The sequence below is a fragment of the Gouania willdenowi genome, chromosome 22 (assembly GCF_900634775.1).
Source record: "Gouania willdenowi chromosome 22, fGouWil2.1, whole genome shotgun sequence".
In the NCBI taxonomy this organism is placed as follows: Eukaryota; Metazoa; Chordata; class Actinopteri; order Blenniiformes; family Gobiesocidae; genus Gouania; species Gouania willdenowi.
Genome location: NC_041065.1, coordinates 19,339,046 through 19,360,214, shown reverse-complemented (window position 1 = coordinate 19,360,214; position 21,169 = coordinate 19,339,046). Strand labels below are relative to the sequence as shown.

At 38.4% G+C, this 21,169-nt stretch overlaps 1 protein-coding gene across 6 annotated transcripts in view; it reads left to right on the top strand.

The window, feature by feature from the left end:
* Nucleotides 1-756: 756 nt before the first annotated feature.
* Nucleotides 757-21,169, top strand: part of nrxn3a (neurexin 3a) — a 157,223-nt gene continuing 136,810 nt past the window's right edge. For all 6 annotated transcript variants that reach the window (XM_028437365.1, XM_028437364.1, XM_028437363.1 and 3 more), the window contains exons 1-2: nucleotides 757-1,008; nucleotides 9,825-10,946. In XM_028437365.1, the coding sequence (XP_028293166.1) occupies nucleotides 10,262-10,946 (685 nt within the window). In that variant the 5' untranslated portion in view covers nucleotides 757-1,008; nucleotides 9,825-10,261. The remainder of the gene's footprint in view (nucleotides 1,009-9,824; nucleotides 10,947-21,169) is intronic.

Genomic DNA, 21,169 nt, shown 5'->3' with positions numbered 1-21,169 from the left:
TGAATTACATTTTTTGGTGATTTGCTTTGGGGGCTGCAAAAAAAAAAAAATTGACTGTGGCCCCCAGGCTACCTATGTCGGGTCTATAGCGATAGGCTACAACGAGGCCCTGACCTTGCATATCTGATGATCTACCATTTAAAAAAGGTTTTGTATGAATCTAAATATGTTGAATGCAAATAAAAGAAACGAAGGACTGACACAAGTGCTTTTTCAGCACCTTGGACAGCAGCATGGCTAAGACAGCTGCTCCAAATGTGATGCAGAATAATTTACAACTTCTCTCGTGATTTCATTATTTTATTATATTTAAGTTTGCTTGTGACTTTTTTTTTTTATATCTCTAAAATGTTTCTCTCATCATTTCTGAGGCTCATCGACTCAATGGTCTGATGTGACTGAGATGTTTGGATGAGCCTGAAAAGATAAGACGAGATATAAAGCCTTGTGTAGATCAACCGGATTATGTGTCAAATGTCTACACACACACACACACACACACGCACACACACACAACCTGTGACGCCTTTTTTCTCCAATGTGACTGAAAGCACGTCCTCATCATCACCTGTGTGTGTTTTAATGAAACCCCCAAAGCCCGCCAAAGCAGCATTGCACGCTCGCGCACCCATGCGTGTGCGCTACCAGTCGTGTGCCTTTAAATGGCGTGCGCCGCACGGAGTAGAGGGCGGACCCTGTGTGCGTGTGTGTATTTGTGCGTGCGTGCGTGCACGTGTCTGCGTATCGCCTGCAGCCGCTGCAAGTCTCACCCAAGCAGCGATCAGCGGCGTTTGTGCGCATGATGCACCGCGGAGGACGCACACGCACCTGTGAGGAACGAGCAGCCCAGCCCCGGTGCTCCACATCAACACCGGACACACACACACAGACACACACACACCGCTGCTGCTTTACACACTAAACTGGATTGTAAAAATTAACCCCAAAGCCTGCGTCTCGGTGGAGTTAACATTTGGATGTTACTATTGTGGATCTGTTTTCCATAAGGTCAGTATTTGGGGATTTTTATTTATTTATCCCTAACCTTGTTAATATTTTCTGCACTAAAAGCTCTGTTGGTGTTATTGGATCTTTTTTTTTTTTTTTTTTTAAATATATAAAAAGCCTTGAGTTACGCACGGTTACCACGGGACGTGTCACTTTTCCACTGGAGTTTTTCTGCGTTTTTACGCACCGGTAGATGGAAACAAAATGAGTACGGAACAGGTGTGCAGCTCCTCGAAGGGAAAATGTCCATTTCTTCCATGTTGGCCTTGCTGGAACAGAGACTGTAGCAAACGGGTGTAGGATTACGCAGCCACATTGTTCCTATAGTTTTGAAATAAAGCTCGAATAACAACCCGCTCTTTTGCAGCTTTTCAAACCATATTTTGCGTTTAATGAAAAAAAGAAAACAAGAGTTAACCCGCAGCCTGCATTAATTTTTATTTAACCTTTTTTTTTTTTTTTTTTAGGCTGATAAATAATAAATACCGCGGACGCTGGGTGTCCGGTGTCCACGCATTGTCCTAGTCCCGTGTCTTTGCGTTAAAACGCCAAACAAACGACACGCACGCCCTTTGAATTATGGATGCACAATTCGAACGTAATCCGATCTTGAACGCGCGGTTTTGACCTTCTGCGTAAAAGCGAACATAAAGAACCACATTCCACCATCGTGACGCCTTTTATTAATACAATAAAACCCTGTGCGGTGTCGTTTGCTGTTTTTCAGACGTTCATCAAGATAAATAAAACAAATTCTTGCGTCTTTATTCACCAACGCAGCTCTGTCGTTTAAATATAGACATCAGAATAAATGTTACCTTCATGATAAATGTGGATACATTTAACCCCGAAGTCATGTTGGGATTATTTTGTCCCAATAAGGTATTTAAACACAGTTCGAGATGTGAATGTCATATTTAGGTGAATTTTTTTTTTTTTTTTTTTTTTTTGGGAGGATTTTTCTCCCCTCGAGGATTTAATGGCGTCTTCGGGGAGGTGTGCAGAAATGCTCTACTTCCACTAAACTGAATTTCGTGCACCACCTTGACCCGACGTTTCCCATTTACTCCCTAATCAATCCACAATTAAAAACCAGACCCACACACACACACAAAAAGGATAAAATAGGCATCAAAATGAGAATTGCGATGCTGGGTTGATTACGCACAGTTTATCGTTTATATTGCGCCTAATTTTGGATATATATATATATATATATATATAATGAGACGTAAAATCACGAGGCCTCATGCGGTGCGCCACTGAAAATCAGGATTCAAGGCCTTCACCTTCCTCCATCAGCAGCTGCAGCCTCAGATCTTTCCCCTCCTCTTCTCTGCAGCTCTTTTTTTTTTCTTCTTCTTCTTCTTCTTCTACGTGTCGTTTTTGAAGAGGTAATAGGATTAAAATGGGTCGTGTGTATTCATGCTGAGGGAATTCCTAATCAGGGTTTCTTTTCCAATCGGAGTGCTGGAGGAAAGGGCGTGACCAGCCGAGGAATGCGTCGTGTGGCACCTGCGCGTAAACCCGCACAGGAAAACACCCGCAAAAAAACAAAACCAAAAACAATCTCGATATGAAATAATTTTCTTGCAGATAATTCTACTGTGAAAATCAGAGTAAAAATAACGACACGCGTGTGCAGAGCAGTTTAAAACGTATTATTATAATTGGTTGGGTTTAGGGTGGAGGCTGATTCGGGGTGTAGTTTGGATGTCCCCATTTTTTTTTTTTTTTTTTCTGGTTGGCAAACCCACTGAGTGCTCTGATCAGGCACAAAAAAAAAAAAAAAAAAAACCAAGGGCTCTCAAGGTAACGCTAATCTCTGCATGTGGGAAGAAGCACAACGACGCAGAATGTTCCATATACTTTACCCTTCTGTGTTTATGCACTTATTATCATTTAATATATGAATTTAGGTGTAAGAATACGTTTAACATTTTTTTTCCCCCAACACGTTTTCTCTGTTGCACCCTTTCGATTTTGAAATAAAAACAATAATAATAAAAAATGAACAAAAATTCGTAAAAGGTGGAGCCAACCTGCAATGCAATTTTAATTGGTAGATTTTTCTAAAAGTAAAAAAAAATAAATAAATATTAAAAGCAATAATTGATGAAAGTATAAACAGAGAGAAGTCTTGCATAATGAGAAAAGCAGCGTCTGCTTACATAAAGTGGAGGTGTGGAGGTGGTGGAGCCGTGGATTGGGGAGCTGCTGGTGGGTGTGTCCACGGTGGAGAGGTGTGCGCGTGTGTGTCCTGGCCTGTAGTTGTTGGGAAAATTCGTGCACGATTATCCTCTGTGTGTGTGTGTGTGTGTGATCTCTAAAAGGGTGATGTAATGCTGTGAAGGATGCTGCAGCAGAACCACGGAGCCCAGAGAAGGCGTTTCCAGTCTGTGGATAAAAACACGATGTCCACGAGCCCAAAAAAGAAGAAGAAGAAAAAAAAACCCACCTCCCACGGTCCATCCTGTGTCACGCGCCTCTCCTTTTTACCCCCAGCATTTATTTGATCGGAATTTACATTTGCCTCATTACAGAGAGGAATAACATTGATCTTTAAAGCACAAATAAATGCAACAAATCCGACGAAACATGTTTTAAACGTGGCCATATTTAAGAAGATTTTTTTTACAATAACACTCGATTTGAATTGTTGGTTTCCATCCGTGTTTCTGCAGCTGTTACACACCCACTGCAGACAAACATGGCTGTGTGTGTGGTTTCTTTATTTTGTGTTAAAGCTGCTGTGTGAAAGTCTAGCAGGGATAATGTACATTTAAATGCTTTTTCCTCTAATAATATAGAAAAAAGAAAAACACATTTTATTGTAATCAGATTTTTTATTATTTTTTCCCTTCCTTCTTTCTTTTCCCAGCTACTGCAGATTGTGACAGTGGATTTTATTTTGGAAAAAATAGCTTTTCACATTCTATTATTGCTTGCTACTCTCATTATATTTAAATCGTAATAATTAAGCTCTTTATTTATACCACATCATTCCCCAGATTTTTCCGTTTCGGCCCATGTGAGCCTATGAAATATGTCCACACACGTTTCATTGCTCATCCACCACCAGCTTCTCAGTCTAAAGGTTCCTTCACAGCAGATCTGAGCCCTGACATGCAGACGTCCTCCTAAAATGGCGTGTAGGAGTGCTTGGTTTGACTTGACGTGTGTGTTTGTGAGAAGAAAAAAAAGAGTGATGTCGGAGTGTTTCATGAGATGCATGAGTGGGAGTGGATGAGGTGGAACATCCATTCCCCCCCCCCCCCACCACCACCACCACCACCCTCTGTCTCTCCTCCTGTGTTGGATTGTACCACTGCAGCACTGGAGATGGGCAACATGTCTGTGGATGTGCCATGAGGTGCTCAGCATCAGCATGCAAGTGTGTGTGTGTGTTTTCCATAAAGGCCTCAGTGGGAGATGAGTGCGATAAGGAAATACGAGCATGGCTTATCGATGAGCTGTGGAGGACATTTTGTCACCAGTATAGGCTAGTGTGTGTGTGTGTGTGTGTGTGTGTGATCATTTGAGGCACCTGCTGTAAAAATCACTGGCAAGTGGCACCCATTTAAACACAAGTGTCTGTCAGTGGACTGCCTTTTATTTGCACACACACACACATACATACACACGCACTCTGTGTGGCTGTTAATAGGATCCAGAGTGCTGCAGCCTTTTGTCCACTGGGTGTATGTGGACTCGTCCCCGTGGGTTTTGTCAAAGGAGCCTTTCATCGAGAACAATGATCCACGGCGTTTAGCCTTTTAACCCCTGACGCTCCCTGCACTGCAACAAAAGATGCGCACACACACACACACGCATGCACACACACGCATGCACACACACGCATGCATGCACACAGAGGCCCAAAGACAAACCAGAAATGATGCTGGAGCGAGTCTGCATTTGCAAACATGAGCGCAGTGCTTTGGAGCGTGACTGTAAGGCAGGTTGATGATGAGCGATGCATGCAGAGGAAATGATGCATCTGTGATCATCAGCTGCACTGACACAAATCTTTAAAAAGGGTGTTTTTAATTTAAACTGCAGGCGGCACTTTGTCCGAAAACAGATTATTTACTACAAGCTTAAAAAAATAATTTAAAAAAAGGCAATTTTATTGTTCAAAAATCGTATCCTTTCATTGATTTGAAGGACTTTAGTCTAACAGATAATTTTTGTAAAATACTCATCTATGATCTAGATACTTTATAAAATTGATTATAAGAAGGGCTCAGATTTGGACAGCAGTAATAGGGTGATATATTTGATTAATAAACAACAAGTTGAACTAAGGGTGCAAGAAAATGTCAAATCATTTTATAAGCAAGTTAGTTTTTGTCTTTTTAAACCTAATGTGGGAAAAAATAATTTATGCATTCCAGAGGGTGGTAAAGGGCCTTTTTTTTTTTTGCAATAATTAAAATGCATCATATATTTCTGCAGTGCCATTTTTTTATTTTTTTTTGCAAAACATATATTGGGTTTTGCATTGATATTTAGATTTGTCACCTTTAGTTTATTTAAAATACACTTTTTGATAATTAGTTATGAAAGACTTTATTATGTGAAGGCCCCTTAAAGCAGTGTTTCCCAACCTTTTTTGTCCAATGCACCCCTTATCTTTTCTGTCTTAAGTACTCGCACCCCTTTATTTTGTTAATTTGTCTCAGAAGGCTAGTCTGAAAGCTTCACTCATATTTTTCTGATGTTTTGACCATTTTAGGTGTCGATCTTCACCTTTTTAATGCATTTTTAAGAGTTGTGCCACAATGTATTATCAATAGAAAAGGAAAAAGTTAGTGTGCAAGCAGAAATTAGTCTCATAATTTTAGAAAAATAAATTGACATGTTTCTGTGTACCCCCTGAGTTGTGTTGAAGTACCCCTGGTTGGGAACCACTGCCTTAAAGCACAAAAATGAGCTTGTGTCTCACTGCAGAATGTCATAAAAAACATGTTTTTCATTAAATACAAAATGCGAGGTGGAAATGTATGTTTTGAAAATTTCTCCAACTTTTTCCCTAAATTCTTTCAAAATTCCATAAGGCTTTATTTCCAGATTTTTCCAGCAATGGTGTGCAAATGGTTGAATTTAAAACAAATCTATTTTAAGCAACACTTACTTTGTGTTGAGGTTCATTTTTAGTTTTAGCCTTTTTGCACATTTTTGTTGTTGTTTTTAGTCATTAAACCTCTTGATGATGAAGTTTTAATCAACAGCATTCTAAAAAGTTTCACTCAACTAAATGGGTTTAAATTGTATTGCCAATTGCTTATATTATCTAAATAGTATTAGCATGTCCTACTATACCCACACACACAGATTGTCTCTGATTAGCTCATCCAACATCACCCTTTGACACTAACACCTCCAAATTAGCCACTGATTAAACCAAATTAGGTCTGATGAATGCTTGTATTTGCAGACCCCCCACAAACCTGTACTGGCTTAGAAACGTCTTACTTTCCCAAAGCGATACATTGTTTTTCTTTGCATTTGCTACCGTAAGTAGCTTATCACATTAAATATAGTTTATATGTAACTTTAAGCTAGTGTAAATTAAAACTGCAAGACATTCTTATTATTTTTGGTGTGAAATTATGATTATTATTGCCATTTGTCAGCACAGTACCACAATGGGATAAAGACAGTCGGATGTCAATTCTGGGCCTTTTTGTCTGAAATGTCAGCTTTTAATATCAGCTCCATTAATAACCTGAAGACATTGGATTTAAGGGTGAGTGACCTGCTGGGATTTAGAATAACAGGAAGTAAAAGGGTTTAAGTTACGTAGTTGGGGATTGGACAGTAAAAGGAACGTGTTTGAAGTTATAAATATCTGTTTTACTGACTCATGTTTAGAGAGCACACAATGAAGACTGGAAATAGACTTTTATAGCGGTTGGACCTCAAGACAGTTTGTCAATGAGTGCTTTTCTATTTAGAAAAAAATATAGAATTTTCTTTTTTTTGTTGTTTCAAAAATTGATACGAAATGTGCAATTTGAATCTGATCATTCCGCCATGGAATCTTCCATGGTGTACGGTCTATCTTTGGTTAACATTTAGTTTTTCTGTCCTTGTTTAGTGTTTTCCTTCAAAGCGTTTTTTGCAGCAACAACCTACAAAAAAAAAAAAAAAAATCATTTAATGCTTAATCTCAATCTTAATCAGCTAAATATTTCTTCTCCTTTAAAATCTTAGTGTCAATGCGGTATGCGGTTGCTAAATTGGTTACACTGAGCAATGTTGCCTGTATGCTGTGTAAATAACGTATTTTATTAAATGCATGATGAAATCTGGACATCCTGTCTCCAGGTGAACAAAGCCTTTACTTTAGCCTGGTTTCATATCAATAAATGTGCTGATATGTATTTAACATGGTGGTAAAAGTCTGCAATAAAAAAAAAATAGGATAATTCAACAACTCTATTATATTGTCCAGGCATTTTAAGTGTCTTGAATGGAAATAAGCAGCATGTTTGTTGTTGGCTTGCTTTGACCATAGTGAAGAACAACAATGATGTTAAATGCATGTGTTAAAGAAATTTAAATATCAATGCAAACAGATTATGATTTCAGCAAAAAAGAACCCATGAATGTTTTTGAGACAAACAATCTGGTGTAATTCACTGTTTTCCAACTGTTGGATGTTGCATCAGTACCTGCCTGTATTTTCCAATGCCTCTCATTATTCAGCGAGCTTCAGCAGAAAGCTGCCTCTCCAGGCTGGTCATCAGATAAAGGCAGTCTGCCTGGCTGACTGATAGTCATGCACTGCCATGAGAATAATGAGACTAATTTACCCGGCAGATGACCGATAAACTCCAAACAACCTTTTGTGGAGGAGGGAAGAAAAAAAACCGCAGCACTTCTACAGTTCACACTGGTCAGGATTATTCAGACCACCACATAAGATCAACCATTTGTTTTTATAAAACTGTACGTAGGCTCCATCAGAGCCTCTATGAACTCCGATTGCACTGAAATTAAACTTCTATTTTCTCACTCAGGGGATCGTTCTAAATGACCTGTTTGGCTTTGATATTTCTAGAATTTTTGCAATTATTTGAAAATGACAGGATGTCATTTTTTGTGTCTTCACCAATCTTCATTTAAAATCAAGAAATGCTCTTAATGAATGTTGGTTGATCACTCTTAAAGGTCCCATGTCATGCTATTTTCACGAATCTCCATTTATTCTAAGAACCCCAAAAACATATTATTTGAGGTTTTTTTCTCCCAAACTCACCTGTTTTCCAGAGTTTTAGCTTCTGAAAAGTCACTTTCTGAGCAACTCTACACAAACTGGCTGATTTGCGACCTACTTATGCATATTCATAAGTGGGCGTGTCTATGGACCGGACACTGACTTCCTCCTCCCCGAAGTCGGGCCAAAGGACGGCCCACCCTCCTCCCACCCACTCCGTAGCCGAGCTCATGCTGCTTTATAAACACGAGACAGAGCGTGTGGGGGCGGGGCGTCCGCGGGTACATACAGAGACTGTAGAAAATACATACATACATATTTTTCCGAACTCGCCTGTTTTCTGGAGTTTTTTAGCCTCTGAAAAGTCACTTTCAGACCGCTTCTAAACACAGCCTGTTTTTGGGGCCTTCATGCATATGCATGAGTGGGTGTGTCTGTAGATGCGGACTTTACACCACAGGTTTATCACCATAGTAATTTTCTTTTGATAGCCACACACTCTTGTTATTGTTTTCAGCAAAAAATACTGCTCATCACAGTAAAACACATGGCTATTTAAGCGGCTATTGTGATTGTGAGTCTGACAAACGCTGCTTCAGGGTGTGTTTATCACAGCAGCAGTGAGGAAAAAAAAAACAACAGTCACTTCCTTCTCCTCCTCACCTCTTCTGACTAGGGCTGAATGATTTTGGAAAATAATTTAATTGCGATTTATTATTTTTTGTTTCTTCAATATTGCGATTGCAATTTAATATGCAATTACTGTTTCAAGGGCCTCTTGTCATGTATTTTTCAGTGAACACAAGCAATAAATCAATCCGTTTCATAATAAACAATTTCAGATGTGTTTAAACTTTGAATAAATATAAAATTCAAACAAACCTATGGCTTTACCTCTTCAACATGTCTAACTAACTTCACGTTTCATGAAACATGTGGACTGCACTTCTTAAACATTCTCTGAACTTAACAGGACAGTAAAAGGCAGGACAAAAAAATAGATAAAAAAATTGCAGCCTTTGCAATTAGAAAATCGCGTATTATATCGCGATAATATCGCAATTGCAATTCATCATTCAGCGCTGCTTCTTCACTACGTTGCAGTGGTTCGCAATCACGTGTAATCATGTCATAAAGGCGATACGAGGCAGTAACGGCTGCTAAAAGTGAAACTGTGTGCTCACGTTGCGCTTTGGATTATCTACATACTGAACATAAGGACATTAACTGTGATGTTAACCTGCCTTTGCATTGTTTGTTTTACCTGTGAGGTAGTTTGAGAGGGAGGAGCTCACATTATTATGTAGGGTGGGAGGAGCCAGGATTGTCAGGAGGAGGAGTTTCCCCCTTATGACTTATAAGGGGGCAAAAATCCAACTTGCTCGTTTGGAGCTGACTTTTTACAAAATGTGGAATAACAAGGGAGGGAGGAAACAGAACTTTTTCCACGTTGGCCCTCTGAATGAGGCTAAAAGAATGAATATCACTGTAGCAAAACCATTATAAAGTGCATTTTTCATAATACTGCCCCTTTAAACTAATTTCTCATTCAGATTGTACATATTGATGTGATGTGCTCTCTTTCCAACAGTGATGGGACTGAGATCGACCACAGGACTCTGTGTGAACCCTGCTTTCCAGAGGACAAAATGACAGATGAAGGTCCTGTCCACCTCAAAGCCAGAAAAGTCGGCACCATCAGACTTTACACTAAAAGTGTTTATTTCCATCACGCTGAAGACTAGAGAAGCATTTCGACGCGTCAAAACTTAGTTCTTCTCCTGGAGGGACGAAGACTAATATTCTGCCATACAATCACTGCCCTGCAGCTCCTACAACGTCATACCTTAAGACTGTTAACGACATCGACTGTTCTCCCTCTACTGCCCCTTTCCCTTTGAGAACATATTTTTATACCAAATATTTATAAAGATATCTTGTGGATTTAGTGTAAATTCTGTATTTCAGTCTGAAATTTCAGCCTGATTGAGTCCCTTCACATATTCTTGGAATAAACTCCCAGCAGCTATGGATCTTGTAAGTTTTTCTATCAAGCTGCAGATGTTCTTCAGCACCTGTCTGGCATTGGATTTTCTTGGTACACCGGGTCAGTGGGCACGCTACCTCCGCTGGGACGCCAGCACACGCGGTGACCTCAGTTTTCAGTTCAAAACAGATGCCTCCGAGGCTCTGCTGCTGTACTTTGATGATGGAGGTTACTGTGACTTTCTGCAGCTCTCCGTGGTGGAGGGACGACTGCAGCTGCGCTTCAGCATCGACTGCGCCGAGACCACTGTGGTGTCGGACAAGCGGGTGGACGACAGCAGCTGGCACTTTGCCACGCTGAGCAGGTATAACCTGCGTACGGTGCTGGTGCTGGACGGCCAGGCCAAAGCAGACGAGGTGCGGCCTCAGCGTCAGTTCATGAAAATAGTCAGCGACCTGTTCCTGGGTGGAGTGCCTCAGGATATCCGCAACGGTGCACTTACACTGCCTACGGTGCGAAACATGCAGCCCTTGAGGGGCACAATCACAGACCTCAAATATGGCGTCACACAGCCTCTGTTCCTGGGAAGCCTGAAGGTGCCGCTGGAGTCGGAGGGATGGTGCACCGTCAACCCGTGTGAGAATGGTGGCACGTGCATGGTGATGGATGGACAGCCGGTCTGTGACTGCTCCAAAACAGAATACAAGGGCCGCTTCTGCACCGAAGGTAACGACACAAGTCCCTCGCATGTCTTTTAAAACTACTAATACTTGATTTGATTCCAATGTTGAAACAGTTGCTCCTAAAGAAGAACCAATATGCTTTGTTTTTGTCTGAAACAAAAATGCCGTACAAGATCTAAGGTCAAATCGTAGATTTTCATAATTTGGCATCAGCCTCGTTTTCCTTATTTTCTATCAGACGAGTCAAACTTAAGGCCAAAATCCGGACCTTTGGAGCGTCAAATGTGTCCCACAGAGGAACGTAAAAATGACAGAAAACATCATTGTTTAAATTATCAACTAATTCAGTTGTAAATAGCTCAGACCCTCCTAATACACACATTTCCTGAAACTCTGCAATATTTGAAGGGCTCACAGACTAGTTTTGCCATGCTTAAATCATGACGGCAGTCATTTTTATCTCAATTTTTTTCCCCCAAAGTGCTGCAATGTTCTTCAAATTACTTAATTTTTTGTTGCTTCACATGATGGCTATATATATATATATATATATATATATATATATATATATATTTTTTTTTTTTCCCCCAAAATTCAGAAATTTTCTTCAAATTATTTCACAAAAATTCCCCAAATTAAGTAGAAATTACTCAAAACCAAGAAACTTTAAAGTGAAGATCCTGCAGGGCCTGATATCTGTCATGTATTGCTTGCACATTGTAGGTGCTTTACATAGTGTACTTCTATGTGAAAGGACAAACTAGGTCACATTAATGCTTGTTTGTTTTTACTGCCTAAAATCAAACTGGTCCGTGTTTGGCCCCTGAACTAAAATGAGTTTGACTCCCCTGGTCTAGTTCAAACAAACGTCTTGTTTTTTTTTTTTCTGTGTTCAATAAATCCATTTTTTTGAACTAGTATTGTCACTGTGCAAGATCAGCAGAAATTCCCTAAATTACCATCAATAAGAATACAGAGCGCAACAAATGAAAACATTCAGCCATAACCAATGCTTTTAGGTTTTTTTCTGACTTCATCTACAAACAGAATATGTATATATTTACCATAATTCCCATTTGCATTAGACTTGTAAAAAAAAAATCTTTAATTCAAGTTCTTTCTTTACTTATGCAGCCCCTTTGCTCTGTTGCTTTTAATTTCCCACTGGCTTCTTTGTTGCGCTGAAATGACGATGCGTGTGCTCCATTTATTCCCTGTAATTCATGTTCTGTTCTCAAGCATTACAACCTACTCTGATCCAACTTGTTCACTGTAAACTCACTTGTCATTTCACTGCAAACGCCAGCGTCCCAATGTTAACGGTTCTCGTGTATGTCTGCAGACTAACAACTGGCAGTGCTATTGCACTTGCTGTTATGGTATCTAAGGGTCGTGTGTGCGCGTGCAGTGCACACACGTGACTAAGCTGCATGAAATCAGAAAGTTAATCTGAGTGCAGTTTGCCAGTGAGGCGCAGGTTAATGGCATCGGTCCTGGAGGGACTGATAAGGTTGTGTTTGGAGAGAATGGGTCCCCTTGAGCCCCATTTCTCCTCCCAATCGCAAGATGGCAGGTGTTTTATATTGCATTCTTTTGTGCAGAGAATTTTGCTCGAGCTGTATTTCATTTGCTTTACAGCTGGCTGTACCCAGGCTAAAATGGATTTCTATTAAAAGAAAGCCCTTTACATCCCCCTCCCCACCCTCCATCTACTCCCTCCCTGCAGGCCCAGTAAAGGGCACTTTGATTTTTTTGCAGTAAAAACTTGGATTTCCTGTCACTGATGATTCCTGAGTGTAGGAAATTCTGCGACTGCGTTGGTTTTGTTGTGGTATTCGTGAGCATGCACATGTAATAGATCCAGAGCCTTCATGCGCTCTGACAATGCACTCTCGCGCTGCACTTAATTATTCACAATCAATAGGCATTCTCCCGGCTTTCCAAACCAGCAGCTCCCAAAAGCCGAGGAGACACAATAATCGGACTCCTTATGAGAAGATCGATTCCACCTAGCTGAAAAAGTCACCAAAGTCCTTTTTCCTTTTTAATTGACTCCGATAAGAGTTCATTTGTTTTAAATACATTGTTTCTACAGCTCTCCCTGCATATTTAAATAGTTAGTGGTTTTTTAACCCCAAAAAATAAAGAGACTTAAATCCAGTTTGGGCTGATGCCAAATCCCCAGCACACGGACAAAAGGGAGAGAATCTGGAATTGAAAGATTAGAGCTGTTTTTTTTTTTTTTTTTTGTTAAAAAAAAAATCAATCCTCAGGGTGGGGGGTTGGTGTCATGGCTTTTTCTTTTCTTTTGGCTGAGCCGCTCAGCTGATCAAATGGCTGGTGTAGAAAATGGCTGGTGTCCTCTGATCACACAGAGCCACAAACAGCAAACTGGTTTTACATGACCACGGAAAACCTGCACGGTGGTTTGGGTTATCATTAAACATATTTTTATTTGGAGCTTGACCACATTTTGGGGATAAAAGTTGAGATTGGTAATCTTCCTGTTTTCTACTACATAACCCAGACATGAAGTCCAGGAAAACCTTATCTTGTGCAATGTAAATTTTATTTTAGTCTGCTTTTTGCAACTTAGTTTTGGCTAAAATGTTGTTATTGTGACTTATCTTGCTAACAGACAGACAGATGAACGCAGGGGAAAACATAACCTTATGTAATAATAAAAACAAGGTGCATTACAGTAGGGTCCTTGGTGCTCGAGCCCTAATAATCATAATGCATTGGATTTTATAAAGGGCTTTACATTGATGTGCATTATTCTTTCACTCCACACACAGTGGTGGTAAGCTACTATTGTAGCCACAGGTGCCCTGGGGCAGAATGACAGAAGCGAGGCTGCCATAGGGCTTCTCTAGAAGCCCCGCCCACAATCAAGGCATTTTTTGAATATCCAGCAAAAACCTTTAGGTTTACTCTTTAAATTATTTGACATCTCTCCATGTACTGTAGTTTGCTAAACTATTACTACTATTTACTATATACTACCAGGATTGTTATCAGGCTTCTGCAGAGCTTGATGATGAGTTAATCATTTGAATCAGGTGTGTTGGAAGAGGGAAACATCTAAAACATGCTGGATAGGGGCCCTTGAGGACCAGGTTTGGGCACCCCTGCTCTAAATGGTTATTACCAGATATATTTACTTGCTATACATGCACTATATGTATGTATTGAATAGGGATGGGAATCAAAAACCCGTTCTTTCTGAGAACTGGCTCCCAGTAATATAATTCCTCGGAATCGTTTGTTTGCTTGCCTGTCAATTCCGCTTATCGGCTCCTCTTACGTCGCAAATACGTAATGACGTCACACGCAAGTAGCGTGTTGTTTAAACCATAGACTGGTGACTCCGTATTTAAGAGTCAATGATGATTTACGTAGTTTTTTGGCAATTTAGGCGGTGTTTGAAGCGGCCAGGACAGAAGGGGGGCGGTGCACCTGATGAGCAGTCCCCCCGGAAACATTTTCACATTTTAAAAAAAAAAAAAAAGTTCCAGTGACAGCGTTTCATGCCGATTCTGTCCATTTCCACATTCAATAGTGATTCATTGGTCGATTCCGTGATTTTTATAGGGCCCTACGTCGTCTAAAGAGTGGATCAAGAAGTCCAACAAAATAGAAAACTTCCTTCCATCCCAACCAAAGACAGCGCCACCCTCTGGTGGTGGATGACGAGGGACACATTGCCAATGGTGTCAGCTTTAGCTAAGAAATGTGTCCAAGCATCCTCAACACTATCTGAAAAGATGTTCTCCACAGCTGGAGACCCCCTAAGTCCAGAACAAACTTGTATCCTTCCTGACATTCAAACATGCACATTTTCTGCACAAAATCGTTAATCTACCACAGTTTATAAGTGCAGCTGTACTTTTGATTATCAGAATAATGATTTGTTTTAGGCCTGAATTAGATCAAGTTGTTCAAAAAGAGCGCTGTAAATATTTTCCGACGTTTGTAGCCAAAGTGTCATATATTGTATTTATTATTACCTAGTGAAAACAATCTATACCTGGTGGATTAAAAAAGAGCTGATATTCCTGCAGGAAATTAAAGAGACAAAGATAAAATAATAGTTTATTTCATTCCCTCACCCAATGAGCACCGGAATCGTTGAATTCTTATCAATTCCTATCCCTAGTATTGGATGTACCACATATTTGCTCCCTTTCATCCTGACTCTCCCGTAACACAGAAACGCCTCACCTCCTTTTATCCTGCCTCTCACTTTTGTGTTGTGTGACTCAGTGAGGCGTCAATGTGGGTGCCCCACTGACCCTCACAGGTTGAGAGGCTGCTTTTTCCAACCTTGATTTATAACCTCCAAACTGGAAACTGGTCCCATTGTTGATTTATATCAGGCTTCCCCTCTCTCAGCTATCTGCCTGACTGCCTCCTGCACGGCACTGATAGGTGAGAGAAAGACAGGGAACTCAAGCAAGCCTGGGAAAATTTAGATTAGCGGTTGTTGGGGGATAAATAACGTGCATAATGAGGGGGGCTGAGGTAGGTTTGTGGGTTGCCCGATTTTTGATTGTACTTGGGAGGGAATGCGACACAGGCGACGTCAGCAATATGGCAATAAATAGAACTCAAACATCCAGACTGTGACTCATCAACATTGTTGTTAAGGTAACGTTCCTGCAATTTATGTAGCTGTGCTTTCAGTTTTTTTCAAGGCAACTTACATTGAATATACTGTACGGGCCACTCTTAAATACATTTAATATTTAGTTCACTATTGGTTGAATTAGAGGTTACCTAAAGGTATCCTCCACTGTTCTTACAAATGTGGCCTTAAACCTTTGAAATGTTCTTATTAGAAAATCTATGGATAACAAAAAACATTATTTTTGGATGCTAAATGATCTAAAAAGCAGGCTGAATGCTTCACTGCAATAGAAAACAATGGGATGTTTACAGGAAAATGGGGGCGTGTGACGTCCTCAATCACGTGATTTCATGATGGTGGAACACAGGTTCAAAACGGTAAAGTATTCCCATTTTTTAAAGTGAATAAAATGGTGCAAAATGATGCATTTTGTTAGGTATGGATCTTCTAATAAAGGACATTTCAACAGCGGAGCATCTCTTTAATGTTGATGTATAATGTTAATTCCTCACACAAATAAACATTTTTGAAATTAACGACAGACATAATAAAGCTTTTTACTACAAAACTAACTTAATCTTCTGCCCTTTGATCATGAATTCATAAAAACCAACTGGATGCATTAAACAGGATGGAAAATGTTAACATATTGTCAGGGTTACAAAGAGTGAAGAGGGTTGAAGCAGGTACGAGTTACATCTCTGAACAAGTTCATTTTTAATATAAACTGGCAAACCCAACAAACATTCCAAAATATGAACATAACTAATAACACAAAGACCAAAACCACAGCTGAACAACAACAGGAACAATAGTTGTGATAATCCAAACAGAAAACAATACACCTTCAGATCTTCTGCATTCAACCACACCTTCAGTAGTTTAGGGATGGTCATCATGGGATGAGAGACACCTGAGTGGAGACAAGAAGGAGGCTATACACACACACACACACACACACAGACAGAAATCCATGAACAACAAATTAATAAACCAAAATCAACAACTAACAGAAAACCAAAGCCACAGAACACGAGTATATTAGCAAATCAAATTCATGTAAATAAAACTGCTACAGTATGCTACATGGCTGCTTAACATAACTATAATCTATTAAACTAAAATACATCCCATAAATCCTGATGGTAACACATATTCAGAGAAGGTTTAAATAATCACAGTTGTTATAATTATACACTGAAATTAACCAAACTAATTGTTTTTTTTTTTTTGAGTGGTGCTTTTGCATCTTAGGAAAAATACGAATAATTTCCCAGAATGGACACTCAATAAGTGTTATTGTGGTTAGCAGTAGAGCTAGCTCCTACTGCATTGTAATAGCAGTGCACTATTAATGAGAATGACCACACCTTCTTAGATTACTGTATTAATGTACACACTGATTATTGTCACTAATATAGAACAGATTATTGAGTCTTTTCCTTTAGCGCCCCCCGTTACGTTCAGTCTGCATTTGCCACAGAACGAAAATGTCGTTGAATAATCTTTGTCATAGAAAAGCAATTAAAAGTTGTCTGGTTTTAGATCAGCTGCTTTAATTAGCACTTTTCACAACTCCTAATTAGGTTGGACAAAGTGCCCAATGAATCATTTTCTGGACTCAAACAAAAAAAAAAAGTGATTAAATGACATTATTGCTTCGGCATATTTATTCTCAATTTGCTGAGATTATTTCAATCTGGCACATTTTCGTATTTGAGAAAAGCTATTATTTGGAAAATCATCCTAAACATATTGTCTCAAAGATAAACAGTTGGTTACACATTTAACTGTTACTTACTGCTGTCCAATCCTATATTGATCATTTATTTTTGACTGAGTGCAACAAGCTCATATGAGCTCATTGGTTGACAGCAGGAGGAAAAGCCTTCATGGACAGTTTGTGGCTAAATGACCTAACGCTAGCCTTGAGTGACAGTGACGGCTACACCTAAAATAATGACAGGTTCTGCTGACTGTCAAAGTGCATCATGATAACAAAAAAAAAAAAAATGCTGTCAGCTCTGAAAACACTGACTGTGTCTGTCATAACACTGACCGCTATGTAGATTTAGCCTCACAATAACCGACTAAAACAGTGTTTATTAGCAATGTGAGTCTTTGGGTGTCTCACGATTTGATTCCGATTCTTAGGGTCACGATTCGATTCAACCGGTTCTCGATTCAAAGTTGTATACAATGCAGAGTGTGGTAAGGCATCAAAACAATACAGTTTATAGGATTAAGATGAATCACACAAAGGCAAACTTTAGACACAAGGTAACATTTATTCATGCTAAACAAATAAAAAAAACTTACTTACTGTGCAAGTAATAACTTGCATAAATAAAGTTGCCTAAATAAAAGCTTTCTTCCAGACAATACTGCAATTATCGATTTATTGGTCAGGAATCAATCTGAGATAATCTGATATAACAAGAAAAAAGATTAAGTGAAAAAATACAATTTTTATTTTATATCTGTGAAAGACAATACATTGAAAAAGTGTCCTATGAACAGTGACTATTTTAGTGCAACATTTCTGTAAATAAGTGTCAACATACCAATGTAAACAAATACAGTAAGTATCTCCAATAGTGTTTTCTGTAAACAAAAAATAGGGTTTTTCTTACCAGTGACACCATTATAGTGAAATATTCCATTAAACAAAATATTGGTTCCTTCAACAAACAGTAACAAAATTTATGTGAAGACCTACCTGTACATTTTAGTGAAAAAGCAGAAAAGGTTTTGGGGTACAAAAAAAAAAAAACGATACTTAGCGCGAGCATATCGATAATCGAAAATGCAAAAAAGTATTGCGATATATCGCCGTATCGAGATATCGTCACACTCATAGTCCTCTGGGTGTATGCTGTAGGATTATCACGTTGTTGTTTGTCCCTGTCTTTTGTCTTGTATGTTGCAAAGTAAAGAAATAAAATAAATGTTTTTTTTTTTTTAAATCGATTTTTTTAAGTTTATGAATCAATTCAGAATCGTGGATGATTAGAATTGTAATTTTTATGTGAATCGATTGTATTTTGTTTAAGCTTGATCATAATTATACAATGGCGTCGGCCTGATTGTACTATTATTATAAATAGATGATAATCGATGATGTGTTGCTATCAGGTACAAGTCAATCATAGTCACATCACCACCCGACTATTGTGTATCATTCTCAAATAACATATGAAGTGTATTCTTTATTAGTTTTTGGTAAAGAGACACTAAACTAAAGCTTACTGAATAGAGACAAATGTATTAATTATTATTTTTCTGGTTAGGCTTTTGTATTTAAAAAAATCTGTATCCAAAAACCAAACAGTACAACATTAAAATACTTAAAACAGAGACAAAATAAATACAAATTGTGTTTTGTGTTTTATACTTAGCTGTGCGTTAGGGTTTACCTACATTTCTTGGGTTTATTTGGGTTTTCATACTAACTTTTTTATTTTAGGGATCGAAATAAGAAAGGATACAATTTTATGGTTAAAATGGTCTTCAAATGTATTAAATGTATCTTTTATCAGCACAAACCAGGTATAGACGATGAATAAATGATTCTGGCTAGGGTAGTATGTCTATAAATTGATACATATAGAAAAAATAATTGAAAAAGAATTTCCTAGTTAATGACCCGACAGTGTAACTTAAAAAAAAAATATATATATATATATTTCTGAATCAATGATTAGTATTTTGTATTTTCTCATTTTTAATCACAGTTGTCGAATATAAATTCCTCAGGTTTTTGAATCCTAGTCTACACAGAACCACTAAGTTAGATAATCGGTCACGGCCTTAACCGCAATTATTAAATATGTATAAATGTGTGTTCATTTCAGTGTGAGTTGATCAAAATTCATAATGTATGTATGAAAAGTACAGGAACAAACTAATAATTGGTTAAAATAATCATCAGACTTCTTTGCCCATCCATGTTTGTTATCAGATGATATTTGGCAAAGGTGTGACCAACCCTGGACAGGTGGTCAGTTCACCTCAGGGTAACTGAGAGCGACAGACAATCACCCGCCAACATGTTAGCATTCACAGCCACTTAAGAGACGCACATTATTTACACTTTGACTGATTTACAGTCGGAAACAGAGAGAATGCACCAGTCGGTTTGAAACCAAAACTCTTCTCATTAACAATTTGGGAGTTTGGTTATTTTTTTTCATGCACACTTTTAACTGTTTTGTGATCTTTAATGAAGACTACGGTTTAGCTTTTTAGAACGCATGCAAATTGTATTCCAGAGTAGGGCTGAACGATTTTGGAAAATAATCTAATTGTGAATAATCTAATTAATTTACTTTTAATTTATTTAATTTATTTAATTTTAATTTTTCTAATTAAATCTAATTAATTTTATTTATTTTTTCCTCAATATTGCGATTGCGATTTAATATGCAATTATTTTTTCAAGGCCCTCTTGTCATGCATTTCTCAACGAACACAAGCAATAAATCAATCTGTTTCATAATAAACAATTTCAGAATAAAATGCAATTTTAAATAAATATACATTTTAAAGCACAGATTACAACAATAAAGAAAACAAATATCTAACTTCACATTTCATGAAACATGTGGACTGCACTTTTGAAACACACACTGAACTTAACAGGACAGTCCAAGACGGGACAATAAAACAAATGAAAATAAAAAATCGCAGCCTTTTGCGATTAGAAAAATCGCGTTTTATGATATTGCGATAATATCGCAAATGCAATTAATCGTTCAGCCTTACTCCAAAGTGATAAAAATGAGAATACAGAAGCTTTTGTGTTTCTTCTCTCTAGTCCAAACATGGGCAACTGGCAGCCCAGGGGGCCACATGTGGCCCTCAGTCTAATTTTTTGGAGCCCCCAAAAGCAAATTGTAATTTAAGAAGTTGAAATTAATATGAAACCCAACATAAAACACAAATGCACAAAAACACACACACAAAAATCCAATAAAACATAAAATGACAACAAAAACGGACACAATAACCACTTAAACAAACAAAATGACGACAGAAACTGCACAAAAACACATTAGAGAAAGACACTGAAACTGTTTGCAAAATTACACAAATGACTGGAAATGACAGAAAACAACAAAAATCCAGTGACCCCAAAAACTCTCAAATCAACAATAAAAATTCAGAAAATGACAGAAAAATACACAAAATTACACCAAGAACTCAAAAACAAAACTAAAATACACATAATGACTCTGAAAACACACAGAATGATTAGAAACTGACAAATCCTCAAAACCACAAGCCCAAAAACCAGCTTTTTCCCCCTGTATTAATGCTCTGATTGGTCATTATTCTAAATGCTAACACGAATGTTGATCATGTGGCCCTCGGATCAGATACAATCACTTTTGTGGACCCCACTGTGATAGAGTTGCCCATCCCTGCTCTAGTCAGTCCAGTCATAGCAACACCATGACGGTAACAGATGGCTTCAGCAGGCTTCCCTCACTGTTTCTACAGCTGCCCATATGTTCATATTAACATGACGCATGGCTGTGCGTGAAACCAGTCAGTGAGCAGATTATAGAGCCGCTATAGTAAAGACGATGAGAACAACAATAATAATAATAAAGCACTAAGTTCTAAGGATTGGT